Raw genomic sequence first — 16,380 nt, forward strand, 5'->3', positions numbered from 1 at the left:
TAGTGTAATGATGCCAAAGTGTCCTTGCAGTTTGGGTTCTCCAGGAAGTAGACTCCGAGACAGAGATTGCAGGTGATTTATCAGGGACTGCTTTTAGGATCAACACACGTGGAAGGGGCCAGGCATGGTGGTTCACGCCTGTTTGAGGTTCCAGTGAGCTGTGATGACACCACTGCAGTCTAGCCTGGGCAACAGAGCGAGACTGTGTCTCCAAAAACAAAAAACAAAACACAAAAAATCAAACACCTGTGGAAGGGAAAGTGCAGAAGTGGGCAGCGGGAGGAACAGAGCCGAGGTGCAGTCCCAACAGAGGCCTTCAGCAGCCCCAGGGGGAGCTCTGGAACTGGGATAGCCCTACACTGAGCGGCCATTGGATGTGGGCTACTCCCAGGAGCCACGACCTGTAGCGAGGCAGTTTTCCTCAGCTAAGACAGTCCCCAAAGAGTACTGACAGCTGAAAACCATCTTCTGCTGCAGCCCCAACAGCCAAGAGAATCAGTCTTTCATTCCTAAGACATCTGATGTCTTATCACAGTGTCACCCACAGTACCAGCTTCAATAATTATCAACTCATGGATGACCTTTTTTTCACTTATACCTCTACACCCTCTCCCCATGATTCTGAAGCAAATCCAAGAAATCATATAATTTCATTTGCAAATAATTCAGTATGTATCTCTAAAAATGTATTCTTTTTTTGACATAACCACAATACTGTCACACCTAAAAATTAAACAATAGTTTTCTTAATATTGTATATCCAGAGAGTGACACAAAAGTGTTTTTGTTCTAGATACTCTTTCATCTATCCCTTCTCCACATGCTCCCTAATCCTGCCTCATCAGTTCTTGCCTGGGTTTCCTCCGTCTCTCCTCTCATCTGCCCTGTCCCTGCCGCACTACACTGTTACCAAAGGAATCTTTCTAAAACAAAACTACGATTATGTCATTTCTGTATTTAAAAAATCCCTCAATGGGAGTGATATAATGAATGTATTAATAAAACAGCAGTCATCCTTGGGGGTGGAGTGCCAGAGGACTTGACTTTCTACATAATTCATTGCTGTATCTTTCTGATATTTTATAGGAAGTATGTTACTTTTGTTAACAAGAAAAAAAATAACGATTTTTTTTTTTAAACAAGGTCTCACTCTGTCATCCAAGGTTAGAGTGCAGTGTGTCAGCCTAGCTCACAGCAACCTCAAACTTCCTGCCTCAGCCTCCCGAGTAGCTGGGACTACAGGTGCTCGCCACCATGTCTAGCTAAAAAATAATGATTTTTAAAATTTAGTAGCTATTGTCTTTAGATGAGAGTTCAAATGCTTATATATTTGGTGCTAAGGCCAAAACTGTGAGAAGTCTGAGATTTATATGTCTATTTATATATGTATACATATATATGTGTGCGCATACATATACATGTATGTATATACATATATATTCAGTTCTCTGGTGTTTTTGTCAGTACATGTAAGACAGAAACACCGGAGAACAGAACATGTATTGCTCACACACCATGCCTCAATTCCGCATGGGCTACACAATAAGGACCAGATATTTACCTGTATGTGCAGTAGTGTTTGCACAACAGGAGAGAAGCCCCAAAATTATGAGACTTGGAGCTTATATATAACAGCTGGGACACCTGTCCATCCTCCTCTACAGAACATTGCTATGGAATGTAAACAAATTTTCTCTGAAAGGGAGAGAAAGGGAAGGTCTTTACTCTCCTTTACCACCCTGGAATGTAAACAAATGGTTCCAAGGAAATCTCTTAATCTCTTCAGAATTCTCTATCTTTAGGATTGATATCCAGTCGTCCTTTACTCAGAAGGCCCAGATTGTGCAGGGACACTGTGAAATCCAGGGAGAAAATCTTCCAGCACAAGTCATGCCAGGCCTTGGGATCTCCTGCTTATTTTTCCAAATTCTACCAACTTCTCTCCCTTGCGTCCCCTGCTCCAGTGATACATCCTATTAACATGTTCTCTAACCTCTTTGTGCCTCTGTGCTTGCTTTTTCTGTGTCTGCTGCACCCTTCCTAACTCATCTTCATTTCCTTAATAATTACCCTCATTTTTCACAACTGAGTTCTACTGTAGAAAGCTTATCCTCTCAGGGACCGGATGTGGAGATTCTCCTTGGTGTTCCCTTGTAGCATTGTGCTTAACTCTTTCATACTCTTTATCACACTAGCATTGTACTTATCTACCTGAGGGGACTTGTTCTACACTAGATAGCAACTTGAGGATGGGTTGTGCCTTTAAATGCACCCGCAGCAAAACTGCAGCATTCAGAGCTCCGTAGACTCACTACCCAATGAAATAATTCTAATTGGTGAAAATTTTTAAAAACAACTCTTAGAAGTTTCTTGAAATCGCCTGAAGGGAAAGTAGCAAATGAAGAAATGTTTATTCAAGAAAATCTACTAAATCTCAGTGAGAACAGCAGTAGTTAGTCAGTGAGTAGTACTTGAGCAATGACCTGTGGCCTCTACCACCCTGCTCAGGATAGGGCAATTGCCATTCAGGTTGGTGTGGCCAAGGAGATGGAGCTCCCTTGTCCCCCAGATCCTAGTAAAGGACTATGGTATCTCCCTGGAGGGGCAGGCTGCCAGCATTTTTCATCCTCCCTCACATCGTGTGGCAAGGGCTGATTTCAGACGAGTGTGGCCTGAGATTGGAGAGACTGGGGATGCCTTTCCTCCTTTCAGACTGCACTCACAGGGCAGTGGCTCTACCCAGGGGCAGCAGGTGGAGAACACTGGAACCCTGACTGCCCTCATCCCAGCTCACACACAGGGTGGGAGTTCCCCTGAGAAGAACAGAAGCTACCACCAGCCCTGCTCAGAAAGCAGGAGAGAGTCCCTGAGGGAAGAAGGCAGCTGTCCCCATCCCCAGCTCTGGAGCAGTGGCTCAGAGATTTTGCCCAGGGGAAGAGGCCTCCATAAGAATGGAGAACTCTGAAGTTCTTGTCAGAAGAAATGACTTTATTTGGAACACACTACAGGAAAATTTGAACCTAAAGGTGGTCTTGAAAACAATGGATATTTTGGTTGTGAGCAATTAAGAGGAAGCTGGTTGCTTCCTAAAAGCAACAAGCTAAACAGCAGGCCAGCTAGTTTACCAGAGAGTGCCAGGAAAGGGACAGACCTCCAGACTGAACTCAAAAACTATTAATACCTCAGCCAAGGAGAGGTAAAATTTAATTGGTTTGGGCTGTGGAGCACTTTATGCCCCAGGGCGTTGTCAAAAACAATAAAGCGATCAGCTAGCAATTAGTGGAGCCTAACAGCTGGGTGGATACCCAAAGGCAGGTAGTTTAACAGAGTGATCAGGAAAAGACACAAAGAAGACCTGGTAAAACCACCCTGGACCAAAGCTGACTACAAACAAGGCCAAGGCTGCTGTATCTGGGGAGCAACCTCAGAGGCTTCACACTGTGGGGAAAATGGGCTTCATTGAAATTATCCAGCCAAGTCACTAAACTAATAGACAAAAACAAGTTCCAGACGGAAGGAGGAGCAATCAGTATCCAGAATTGCCATAGTAAGTTATCTAAAGTATGCAATCTTTAATACAAATTTTGAGATATGAAAAGAAACAGGAAAATTTGATCCATACTCAGGAAAAAAACGATACAAGAGAAATTACGTACTATCTATCATTACTACCATTATTCACAGCTGCTTCTGTCACCTATCTAGAAAACCTAAAAGAATCTATAGAAAAATTATTGTAATTAAAAACAGTTTAACAAGGAGACTGGATGTTAGATCAATATATAAAATTTAATTGCATTTTTATATATTGGAATCAAGCAGTTAAAAAAATGTAAGGAAGTAAAAGATACCAAAATATAACAGCCATACACAAACATAAGGTACATAAGAAAAATCCAACACAAGGCTGGGCATGGTGGCTCATGCCTGCAATCCCGGCACTTTGGGAGGCTGTGGCTGGAGGATCACTTGAGCCCAGGAGTTTGAGACCAGTCTGGGCAACGTAACAAGACCCTATCTCTACAAAAAATAGAAAAATTAGCCAAGCGTGGTGGTGCATGCTTGTAGTCCCAGCTACTCAGAAGGCTGAGGCATGAGGATTGCTTGAGCCCAGGAGTTTGAAGTTGCAATGAGCTATGATCATGCCGCTGCACTGTAGCCCAGGCGACGGAGCAAGACACTGTCTCAAAAAAAAAGAAAGAAAAAAAGAAAAAGACAAGTGAAAAGTTCAGGAAGAAAAATTACAAAACTTTATTAAAGATACTCAAGGTGGCTTAAATGTTTATGGATAGAAAGACTCAATATAATAAAGGTGTTATTCCTACAATTGACTTGTAAGTTTAACGCAATTTAATCAAAATTCCAAAGGCGCTATTAGAGAAATTTGACAAGTCAAATTAAAAAATTTATATAAAAAAGCAGAAGTCCAAGAATAGTCAAGACCCTCCTTGAAGAAGAATAAAAGAAATTTCCTTCCTAGATATGATTCTTTTAAAAAGCTATACTATTAATAATTAGAGTATGGTATTAATGTAGTGAAATCTAAATGGAGCCTTGGAAGTGGATAACCTCAGAAACAGGCTGAAGCTGGAGGGAGCACTGAAGTCCTCTTCCGGTGGCAGGTTTAATCATTTCAATTTTCAATTGCGGGGAGGCTGGGGGTTTCCAGGGAGGGGCCTGGGTAGCTCAAGTGGTAGGATTGAGGGCAGTCAGTAGGCTCAGGGTGGTAATTGTATACTATCAGTAATGGAAATACTGTAGTTTAGTATTTTAAGAACAGGTACAGAGCCTGTTGTGTATACAGTTGTGTACTGGTTGCAGTTAACCTTGCACACTTGATATATGACAGAAGTGACTTAGATCATTGGGAAAAGATGGACTATTCAATAACAGGTGCCGGAAAATTATACATATGGAAAATACATATACATACATACGGTTATACATATGGAAAAAAGTAAAATTGGATCCTTGTACCATACATAGAAATAATTTTTAGATGGATTACAGTAGATTGAAAGGCAATACTTTAAGACTTTTAGAATAAAATTGTAGCAGAGATGTTGGCAGTCTGCTGTGGTCTGAATGTTCCCCAAAATTCATGTGCTGAAACTTAGTTGCCAATGTGGCAGTATTAAGAGGTGGGGCCTTAGGAGGTGATTAGACCATGAGAGCTCTGCTCTCACAAATGGGATTAGCAGGACTTTTAAAAGGGCTGGAGGGAACTCACTAGGCCTCTTTTGTCCTTTCACTATTCCAACATGTGAGAACAAAGCAACGATGTGCCATCCTGGAAGCAAAGAGTTACCCTTTCCAGACACCAAATCTGCTGGCACCTTGATCTGGGACTTGCCAGCCTCCAGACTGAGAAATAAATTTCTGTTGTTTATAATTTATCCAGTCTATCATATTTTGTTATAGCAGCAGGAATGAACTAAGACACAGGATTTGTGTAGTTTTATACAACTATTATGTACCCATAATTAAAAACAAAAAATTAAAAAAAATATTTTTGTGCTGCTTCCACGGATTGGAGCCATTGCTGGGAGGAGGTCGCCCAGTTAGGGGCTACATTTCCCAGTCCCCTTTCCTAGTCCTGTTGCACCTGGTCCACGTGACTGAGTTCTGGCCAATGGAATATGTACTGAAATGGTGTACACCAATGCTTCTCAAACTGTGGTAATAAGACCATTTCTCCTCAATCTATGGTGGACTGATACTTTTGTAAACTACAATAGAAATAAATTATCAGAGAAATGAATCTTAAAGTCCTACCAATACAAACTCAGAAGGAGAATGAATGCAGTCAATTTCCTAGTACGTCTTCCTTAGATTCCATTTCCATGTGGGGGTGGGCTGAGGTCGGCACTGTTCTCCCCTAGCTTAAAAGTTGACTTGTGTCACCCTAGCGTCCCTTTAAAGGAGAATGATTAGCATTACAAAAGTGATCCATGTAACCAAAAACATTCGTACCCCCTTAATATTTTGAAATTAAAAAAAAAATCTTAATAAAACAAAAACAAAAACAAAAAAGAACATCTACTATATTTCCAGCTTTGGACTATTATGAATAAAGTTGCTGTAAACATTTGTGTACATGTTTTTGTGTGAATGTAAGTTTTCGTTTCTTTGGGATAAATGACCAGGAGTGCAATTTCTGCATCACATGGTCGCTACATATTTAGTTTGTTAATAAACTGCCAGAATGTTTTTTAGAATGGCTATATAATTTTAAGTCCCACCAATAATATATTAGTGATCCAGTTTCTCCCCATCTTTATCAGCCTTTGATGTCACTATTTTTTAATTAAGCTATATTTTTAAATGTTTATTTCTTCTATACAGTGTCTATTATGTGCTATGCCTTTTTGGCAATATTTGTAAATTTTTGCTTTATTATTTATTCTTAATTTCTAGATGCTAATTTTTGTCTCTTTTTTTTGCAAAATTTCACCCAATCTGTCTTTGTTTTTTAACATTTTGTATATTATTTTGTTTTTATTTGTAGTTTTTTTAATTATAAGCAACTCCATATTGCTTACAATATTTTACTTTTTTACTTCATCACTTGAGGTCATTAAATATTTGCCTTATATTTTTTCTCATATTTTAAGGTTTTTAAGTTGAATTCATTAATATAACTAATTTGTTTTTTATCTATGTTGTGAATTAGGGATATAATTTTGTTTTTAATGTATTTAATATAAAATTTTAAAAAATTTTGAGTAACTCATTCTTTCCTTGACTATTTTAATGCCATCTTTGTTATAAATTGTATATGCATGGGACTGCCCTTGGTCTTTCGAGACATTGAGTTTCTCACACTGATTGCTATGCCAATAACACATTTTTAAAGTATGGCTCATGTGTAATACACATTGATCAAGGTACCATTTGCCGCATCCCAACTTTCAGTTGTCCTACCCCTTCAACTTTGTTCTATATTTTCATACTTTTAATGGCTTCAATTTTGTTCATATGAATTTAGAGTAAATAACTCAAATAACATAAAAATATTTCAATTAAATTCAATGTAATTCATAGATTGATTTCTACAGAATAACCTTTTTGTTATTAATTTTCTTCTCCAACCAAGTACTTTGTACATCTCTCCATTCGGCTACTAATTTATCTTTCTTGTAAACACTTTCAGCATTGTAAAGTTCATTATAAATATTCGCATTCTTATTGTCCACAGTTAAAATATAAATATTTTTATATATATTGACACCTTTGTTTACATTTTATACATAAACATTAAATAAATGTAATAAACTATTCAAATTTCATATGTGATGAATGACTTATTTTAAAAAAATAAAATATTATTAAAAAAATAAAATAGAGGAGAGTAATAGTAAGGATAAAGCCAATTTACGTTAACTAGGAGAAAATAAAGACCTAAAATCCTTGTGCTCAATGGAACTCTCGAAATTAAAAGGCCCAATCTCTGCCCTTCACCATAAAAAAGATCTCAGCTGATAAACCAGCTATATAATTTCACGCATGCGCAGAGGGCTCACGATCACTGGCAAGGGGCCCGGATAAGGGCGGAGCTAAACGTGCCGGATAATACGCCACGGAGCGCGCGTGCGTCACGTCGTAGGGGGCGGGGTGCAGAGTTGGTTTCCTCGGCGACCGCCGCGGGCTGTTCCGCGCGTGGAGCGCGAGCTTCGGAAGCATGGGGACTCCTTCCGGCTTGCAGGCCGACTGTGAGACGCTGCTCAGCCGCTTCCAGGAGACAGACAGCGTACGGTTCGAGGACTTCACGGACCTCTGGAGGAACATGAAGTTCGGGACCATTTTCTGGTGGGTGTTTTCTCGTCCACTGCCTGCCTCTCCCTGCTGCCCACGGGCTGTGTAGAAAGTTGCTTCCTTCCCGACCGTATTGCCCGTGTGGGAAGGGCTCAGAAGGGCGGCAGTCTCCAAACGCTATCTCCATCTCTCCGGGACCTTCGCTTGTGCTCAGGGTACGCCCTTTCCTTGGGCGATTTCACTGGGCCTCGATTGCATCCTTTTTAGGCCTCCTCCAGAATGTGCGTCCTCTACCAGGCCTTCCTTCTAAACAACTCTCTCCATCTTCACTTGCCTCCACCCAGACCCAGGCTACCACCATTTATTTGCCCTTCAGTCTTGTTCTTCGAGAACCCCATGTTTAAAACAGAACAGACACACAAGCAAAGACAAAACTCTGCACTAGTCAATTAATTTTTCATGCAAGAACCAAAGATGTCTTTATAAACTGCGAATTTGATCAGTCACCCGTCTGCTTACAACCTTTTAGTGGTTCCCATTGCCTTCGGGATAAAGCTCAAGTTTTCTGACTCGGCCGGCAAGACCGTTCATCCTTATTCTCTGGCCATCTCTCATCTACCAGTTCCCTCCAAGCACTCACTTTCTTGCAACTGCAGCTGCTTTTGGCCCTTTACAGGCATTTCCTAAGCCAGGAGCTTCCCCCAACTCCATTTGCTTGTCCACTTTATTCTTCTCTCACGATTAAGCTCAAATGACAATTCCTCAGGGAAGTCTTCTTTAGCTTAGAAAGACAAAGTATTGTGGAAAATGTCCATTATGTATTAAAATACACAAAGTTTTTGATTCTGTAGTATAACTGTGGTTATTTTAATATTAATAGATGTAAATACTTAACCAGTAATAACTTGAAACCCCTTCCTTCTTGCTCTCCAATTTGGCAAGTAAAGTTGACGCTTTTGGAAACTGCATCATGTTTACCTAGTAGTTGCCTGTACCTCAGTGTGAGAAGCACAGTAGAAAATTAGCTCTTTGTGGTTGAATGGTGAAAAAATCAGGTAAGGAATCCCCATCCAGTTATTAGCAACTGCTTTTTTCCTCCAATAGTTAAGCATAGTAGGGAATAGCAATTGGTTTTTAAACAAGCGTATACCTTTTCTGGCTTTTTTCCTTACTTATTCCTTAGTGAGTCATAGTATATTTTCTCTTTGTTTTCTAGTGGCAGAATGAGAAATTTAGAAAAGAACATGTTTACAAAAGAAGCTTTAGCTTTGGCTTGGCGGTATTTTTTACCTCCATACACCTTCCAGATCAGAGTTGGTGCTTTGTATCTGCTGTATGGATTATATAACACCCAACTGTGTCAACCAAAACAAAAGGTAATAGTTGATGAGTTGTTTTTCCTTAGCAGAAATGTAAAATAGGTACTGTATTTTTATAATATGTATCATATGATTAAACATGATTTAAATAGAAATGCCAGTATTCTTTTTGTTTGTTTTACATTGCCCATTTGCATTTATTGCACTTTAAACCTTGCATACAAAAGATAATGACAGATGCAAAAACTAGAATGGTGAACAGTGCAGGCCTGTCGGTAGGGAATGGGTGAGATGTCAGCTTCTCAGATTAAACCAGACAGGCAACTCCATGCAGGATATCGGGACTCGGGAGAGAGAGTATGCTGGGCTTCTGGGGCCACTTTGAAATTGGCATTTTCCTCAACCAGGAAGTTAAATCTATCCTGATAAATCTGTGAGTGCAATGGAGAGTGAGGCGGCCTTCAGGACTGGAGTGCAAGTTACTCAGTCCTAAAATAAATATTAGATGGTCCATGTAGCTTGATTTAGTCATTTTATGGACCATCCTCTAGAAATGCCAGTATTTTAAAATTACAATACATTTATGAAAAAAGACTTATATTTATTAGTACAACTTTTTTATTGTTTCTGGTTGCAGATCAGAGTTGCCCTGAAGGATTGGGATGAAGTTTTAAAATTTCAGCAAGATTTGATAAATGCACAACATTTTGATGCAGCTTATATTTTTAGGAAGCTACGACTAGACAGAGCATTTCACTTTACAGCAATGCCCAAATTGGTATGTTGCCTAAAATACTTTGGTTTTTCAAAATGAGCAATTATATTTCATTGTCCATAAAACACCTCAATCTCCAGGAAATGGAATGAATATTAATAGTGTTTAAGACTTGTAGCCTTCTTAAAATAGGAGAAGAAAATATTTTCTGATGACTTTTTTTTTCTATAAACAAAAATTTAACCTCTGCTTTTAAATGTTTCTGGATGCCACATACTAAGCAAATCGTTAGGAGAGGAAATTAGATTTGGCATCTGCATTTACTCATGCCTCTCTTTATTCAAACATTAGAAAGGTTACTGAAAGAGAGGAGCAAGGAATTTTAATAAATCACTTGGTGAAAAGTTGAAACTTCTAATAAATTTTGTTATTCCTTCCATCATGTGACAATTGAGACACTAGGTTGGAAGAGCACTAGATCTGGTTCTGCCATTAGCTAACAAATTATGTAATTTCTCAGAATCTCACCTGAACTTCTAAACATGTGGCATGGCATCTAAAAGGATAGCTCAGACATACAATTCTTTGGAAAATGGATATTTAACAAATATACATTTTCAACTGCTCTTGTTTCATCATGTTTACTGATAGACAGTTTTTACTGCTGACTTATATTTCAGTACTTTAAAAATATCCTTTAAAAGACATTCATTGTAAAAGACATTCTTTATCATACAGTTGTCATATAGAATGAAGAAAAAAATTCAACGAGCTGAAGTTACGGAAGAATTTAAGGACCCTGATGATCGTGTAATGAAACTTATTACTTCTGATGTATTAGAGGTAAATTTGCTTTTGTGCTTTTGAAATGTTTTTTAAAAAATTGTTTTTATTGCCAACTATCTATCGAGGTTATACCTTCATCTACTGTATACTGACAATTTTTCTAATGATTTTTTTTTTTTTTTTTTTTTTAGACAGAGTCTCACTCTGTTGCCCGGGCTAGAGTGAGTGCCGTGGCGTCAGCCTAGCTCACAGCAACCTCAAACTCCTGGGCTCAAGCGATTCTACTGCCTCAGCCTCCTGAGTAGCTGGGACTACAGACATGCGCCACCATGCCCGGCTAATTTTTTCTATATATTTTTAGTTGTCCAACCAATTCCTTCCAATTTTTAGTAGAGACGGAGTCTCGCTCTTGCTCACGCTGGTCTCGAACTCCTGACCTTGAGCGATCCACCCACCTCAGCCTCCCAGAGTGCTAGGATTACAGGCGTGAGTCACCGCGCCTGGCCTTTTCTAGTGATTTTAACCAGTCATAGAATACTATTTCTCTAAAGTATGGTGGGGGGATCCCTAATTATATCAAGATTTGTAAATCTTGGTTTTTTTTTTTTTTTGAGACAGGGTCTCACTCTGTCACCCTGGCTAGACTGCAGTGGTGTCATCACAGCTCCCTGCAACCTCGGACTCCTGGGCTTAAGCAATATTCTTGCCTCAGCCTCCCGAGTAGCTGGGACTACAGGCATGCACCCACCACACCTGGCTAATTTTTCTATTTTTTGTAGAGACGGATCTCCCTCTTGCTCAGGCTGGTCTCGAACTCCTGACCTCAAGCGATCCTCCCACCTCAGCCTCCCAAAGTGCTAGGATTATAGTTGTGAGCCACCGTGCCCACCCACAAGATTTATAAATCTTGAGGCTTAGTGAGAAACAGAAAGATGTAAAAGACTGGACTTGGACTCAGGATATGTGGATTCAGTTACTAAAATCACCATTTATATTTTTTGTTGAGGCAGGGGTCCTGCTATGTTGCTCAGGTGGGTCTCAAATTCCTGGGCTCAAGCAATCTTCCCACCTCAGCCTGCCAAAGTGCTGGAATTACAGACATGAGCCGCTGTACCCTGGCTCAGTAGTGATACTTAATGATACGTTGTACTAGAAATAATTTTTGTTATGTCCTGGATAATTGGTCTTTCCCTAGAGTCTCCGTATAACGGTGTACCTTAATTAGTGTTTGTTGAGTTAAATCAACGAAAGCATCCTCTTCATTAATAAAGCTGTACTATTTTGCTTGCATGATTATATTATTTTCAGTATACCACAGCATGTTGTTCCTTATCAATTCATAGTCACTTTGGAAGGTGATTTTATATTTTGTATTGGTTTTGCCTTTAAGTTTCTACTCAAAAATTGAAATAAAAGACTATCTTTCTACTTTCAGGAAATGCTAAATGTTCATGATCATTATCAGAGCATGAAACATATAATTTCAGCTGATAAGTCCAAACCAGATAAAGCCCTCAGCTTGATAAAGGATGATTTTTTTGACAATATTAAGAACATAGTTTTGGAGCATCAGCAGTGGCACAAAGACAGAAAGGTATGCAATCGCTTTTTTGACCCCTCACCTTTGTATTATACACAAATGTTAGAGGTGGATGATAATGTCGAGAGGCAGCCTAGATTAGTGGCTACATTCCTTAGAAGCTAAGATTTAGAGAGCTGCTTCAGTTCCACTTTTGCCACTTACTAGCTATATGGTGTTATTTAACTTTACAAATGAAGTATATATGTATTTTTGTAGAGGAGTGTATAGTCTTGTTATACCACAGATTAATTATAATCTTTATAAGTTGACATTTTCTAGGGGCTGCACACTGTCAGTCTTTGGACCACATCCTGCACACAGATGTGTTTTGTTTTGCACCGTTTTAATCCTAACATTGTCTTTAAAATTTGAATTAAATAAAAACATTTAAATATTTGTGGACTTCACCTAAAATTCAAGATATTCAACTTCTCTTAAAAATCAGTAGGCTGTGGGCATTGCTGACGTGCGTGGCAAGGAGCACTGAGGCCCTTTTGCTGAGGGGCTCTGTGCAGGCTTCTGCCCCCGCAATCCGTACCACACTTTCTCTGGATTTCCCCCGAAACACTGTGGTACTGTTTGCACTGCAGCAGGAGGCCTGAGTGGTGGAGTGAATGGGCTATTCCACTAGATCCTGGAGCCTGGCTTGAACATCCTCATCCCTGTGCAGGATCTGATATGTGCAGAGTCTCAAGGAAATTGTCATCAATGTGCCTGAGTAATTGGCTGTGAACCTTGACAGTGAAACTCTGCATGTTGATGGGGTCCTTTACTTGTGCATCGTGGACTCTTAGAAGGCAAGCTATGGTGTGGAAGACCCTGAGTACGCCATCACCCAGCTGGCTCAGATGACTATGAGACCAGAGCTTGACAAACTCTGTCTGGATAAAGTCTTCCAAGAGTGGGAGTCCCTGAATGCCAGCATTGTGGATGCCGTCAACCAGGCTGCTGACTGCTGGGGCAGCCACTGCCTTCATTATGAGATCAAGGATATCCATATGCCACCCTTCATGAATGAGTTTGTACATATGCAAGTGGAAGCAGAGTGGCAGAAACAGGCCATAGTTCTAGAGTCTGAGGGGACCTGACAGTTGGCCATCAAGTGGCAGAGGGGAAGAAACAGGCCCAGATCCTGATCTCCAAAGCAGAAAAGGCTGAACAAATAAATCAGACATCAGGAGAGGCCAGTGCAGTTCTGGCCAAGGCCAAGGCCAAAGCTATTCACATACTGGCTGCCGCTCTGACACAACATAATGGAGATGCAGCAGCTTCAGTGACCGTGGCCAAGCAGTGTGTCAATGCATTTTCCACACTGGTCAAGGACTCCATCACTGTCCTCCTGCCCTCCATTCCCAGTGGTGTCACCAGTATGGTTGCTCAGGTCATGGGTGTATATGGGGCCCTCACCAAAGCCCCTGTGCCAGGGGCCTAGGACTCTTGGTGTACAGCAGGAGCAGCAGAGTTGTCCAGGGCATGGATGCAAATTTTGATGAGGAACTTGATGGAGTCAAGCCGAGTTGGTGGAGCTGGGCTTGGCCAAGGAGTCTGGGGACAGGAAGGAAGTACTCCTAGATTCTGACTCTAGTCTCCCTGCCAAGAGTTTGGTTTTTATTTTTTATTCGAACTTTAATCGTGTAATAAATTCACCAGTGGCAAACCAAAAAAAAAAAAGAAGGTCCGGTAACACTTATCCCGCTTTCCGGCATAGCAGCAGACAGCTGGACCTGAGTGGTGGCTTCTCCCACAGTGATAGGCAGGGCAGGTGCTTCTCTGGTTACACATTCCCTACCTGGTGTGGTTTATCCATTTGCGAGTCTCAGCAACACAAATCTTCAATTTAGTTTTCTTAACCAAAAGTATTGATGCTAGAGCTGCCCATATTCCACATTAGCCTTTTCAGCCAGAGAAACTTTTTTACTCTGGAAACCTAAAGGCCAGCCTTGTTAAATTTACCTTTGAAATTACTACTCCGTCTTATTTTAGCAAACACTTTGGGGAAAAAATAAAAGTTAAAAATAAGGAATTTCTGATTACTTATTATGTGTCTGATAATGTGTTGGTGTTTGTGTTTTCACAAATGCTGCATAGGTATTATTATCTACATATTGTCTTTCAGAAAGATTTGTTGCCACCTTTTCACTTTTCATTATATAAAGGAAGCTGGCTGAAAACTTTATTTTATTTAGTTAAGTAATTTATTTATTTTGAGACAGAGTCTTGCTCTGTCAGCCTGGCTAGAGTGCAGTGGTGTCATCATAGCTCACAGCAACCTCAAACTCCTGGGCTCCAGTGATCTTCTTGCCTCAGCCTCCCGAGTAGCTGGGACTATAGGTGTGAACCACTGTGCCCAGCAGAAAACTTAATTTTAAAAAAGATAAACAAGGAAAGTGATAAGGAGAATGACAGTCTTGGGAGGAAGAAAGTAATTTTAGTCCTCTACCTGTATTTATTTTAATGAGAGATGTCAAGTTTTAGAATGTTTGTATACTTGAAGTGCTACAAATAGGTTACACAAGTGACCTAGGCATTTAATGTAAAAATCTGTTAGTGTTTTGATAGATAAACTTTCTTCCACTGAAGATGTCTGAAAATCTGAAGGAAAGGGGAGTAAACCAAAATTTTTTACTACCACATAAAGCTCATGCTGTCTTTCATTAGTTAGGAGGATTTAGGTATTTTGTTGATGAATTTTGGAAATATTCTGAAACCCAACCGTGATCTTAATGTCAGGTGGTAAGCCTCACTACAATAATGTGAAATGATCTTTTAGTTTTTCAGATTAAAAGAAACAGATTCTCACTGTTAGGACATTGATTTGCATTCAATTGAATTGTAAATTTGTGTATATGTATATGTAAATAACTTTTTTGCTCTTTCAGAATCCATCCTTAAAATCAAAAATTAATGATGGAGAAGAAAAGAGGGAAGGAAATTCACAAGAATCAGAGGTTAGAAAACTTTGCTGTATGATTGCTTATGGGGCAGTCATTAGGTTAGCTTCATTTTATGTGGGGCTGTGATTTTTATACTAAGCATTGTGACCCTTGATCAATATTATAATAAATACCACAGAAAATTCTGAATCATCGTTCTGTGAAAAGCTAGTATGTTCTTTACTGGAAACCTTGTGAAAGGCCACATCAGGTGTAGGTTGTGTGTGAGCATGTTAATAGTTTTCAGCAGGGAAAGGAAAGGGTGTTGGTGGAAGGCACCTTCAGTTCTTAGAGGGGCAGGGTAAGGCTTTTGTAATACAGCTTTTCTCGCTTGTCGTCGGCCCCCACTGTGGAGCCCAAGCTCCTATTTACTGTTTCCTCCCTCCAGAGTTTTCATCCATCTTAGTGGCTGAGACAAGAAGCCATCTTTGGGCATAGGCAGATGAGGAGGGAATGGCAGTAAAGGGCTCTGCCTAATCACACCAAACTTTCATTCATATTGTCCTCCTGGAATCCTGAATGCAAATGATCACTGTGGGCATGGTATCATGGCACCTGCTCTGTGCTAGAGAATGTGGTGTATGTTTATGTGTGCACTCAATAGGTATCCAGTAAATGTTGGTGTCTTTTACCCTACCTTCTGTCTCAGATCTGATTTCTGATAACACATACTTGGGTGTTCAAAATTTCACCTAATGTTTGTGTGTTTTAACTTTTTTTCTTTCTGTTTATTTCCAGAGATGTGAAAGAGCAGAATCATTAGCAAAAATAAAATCAAAGGCCTTTTCCATTGTCGTTCAGGTAAGTTATTTCTTTAATAAGGTAATTTGGAAATTGATTGCTTTTTAAATTACATTTTAATTAGTAATACACATACGTAGTTTAAAAAGTCCAATATTACTACAGAGTTATATAGCCTGACAGTCCTCTGCTGTACCACTTCCCACCCTTGTATTCTGAACCTCGAGAGGCAACATCTTTAAATTTTTCTCTTAAATATTTCTTTTGGTTTTTACCTGGAATTTTGATGCCATTTTCTTTGTTGTATTCCAACTTCTAGTATTCCTGACCTTGGAAGGTTTTAGGGCTTTTGCTTTATCCATGGAGTTCTGAAATTTCATGCTAATACAACTTGGTGTAAGTTTTTTTCATTCATTGTCCTTGACACTCATGGCAGCTGTCCTTCCAATGTGATATCCTTTGCTTCTGAGGAATTTTTTGTATTGTTTCTTTGATAGTATTCTTTCTTTTCTTGAACTTTTATTTTCTTATTTTTCTCTTCTACTTTGA

The 16,380-nt window shown here is 39.7% G+C and overlaps 1 protein-coding gene and 1 pseudogene across 1 annotated transcript in view; both read left to right on the forward strand.

The window, feature by feature from the left end:
- Positions 1-7,672: 7,672 nt before the first annotated feature.
- Positions 7,673-16,380, forward strand: part of SNAPC1 (small nuclear RNA activating complex, polypeptide 1, 43kDa) — a 25,857-nt gene continuing 17,149 nt past the window's right edge. The window contains exons 1-7 of the mRNA XM_012656164.1: positions 7,673-7,809; positions 8,972-9,131; positions 9,712-9,852; positions 10,528-10,632; positions 12,011-12,169; positions 15,037-15,105; positions 15,829-15,891. Of these exons, the coding sequence (XP_012511618.1) occupies positions 7,682-7,809; positions 8,972-9,131; positions 9,712-9,852; positions 10,528-10,632; positions 12,011-12,169; positions 15,037-15,105; positions 15,829-15,891 (825 nt within the window). The 5' untranslated portion in view covers positions 7,673-7,681. The remainder of the gene's footprint in view (positions 7,810-8,971; positions 9,132-9,711; positions 9,853-10,527; positions 10,633-12,010; positions 12,170-15,036; positions 15,106-15,828; positions 15,892-16,380) is intronic.
- Positions 12,349-13,729, forward strand: LOC105819712 (annotated as a pseudogene).

Source organism: Propithecus coquereli, unplaced genomic scaffold (assembly GCF_000956105.1).
Source record: "Propithecus coquereli isolate 6110/MARCELLA unplaced genomic scaffold, Pcoq_1.0 Scaffold5, whole genome shotgun sequence".
Taxonomy (NCBI): Eukaryota; Metazoa; Chordata; class Mammalia; order Primates; family Indriidae; genus Propithecus; species Propithecus coquereli.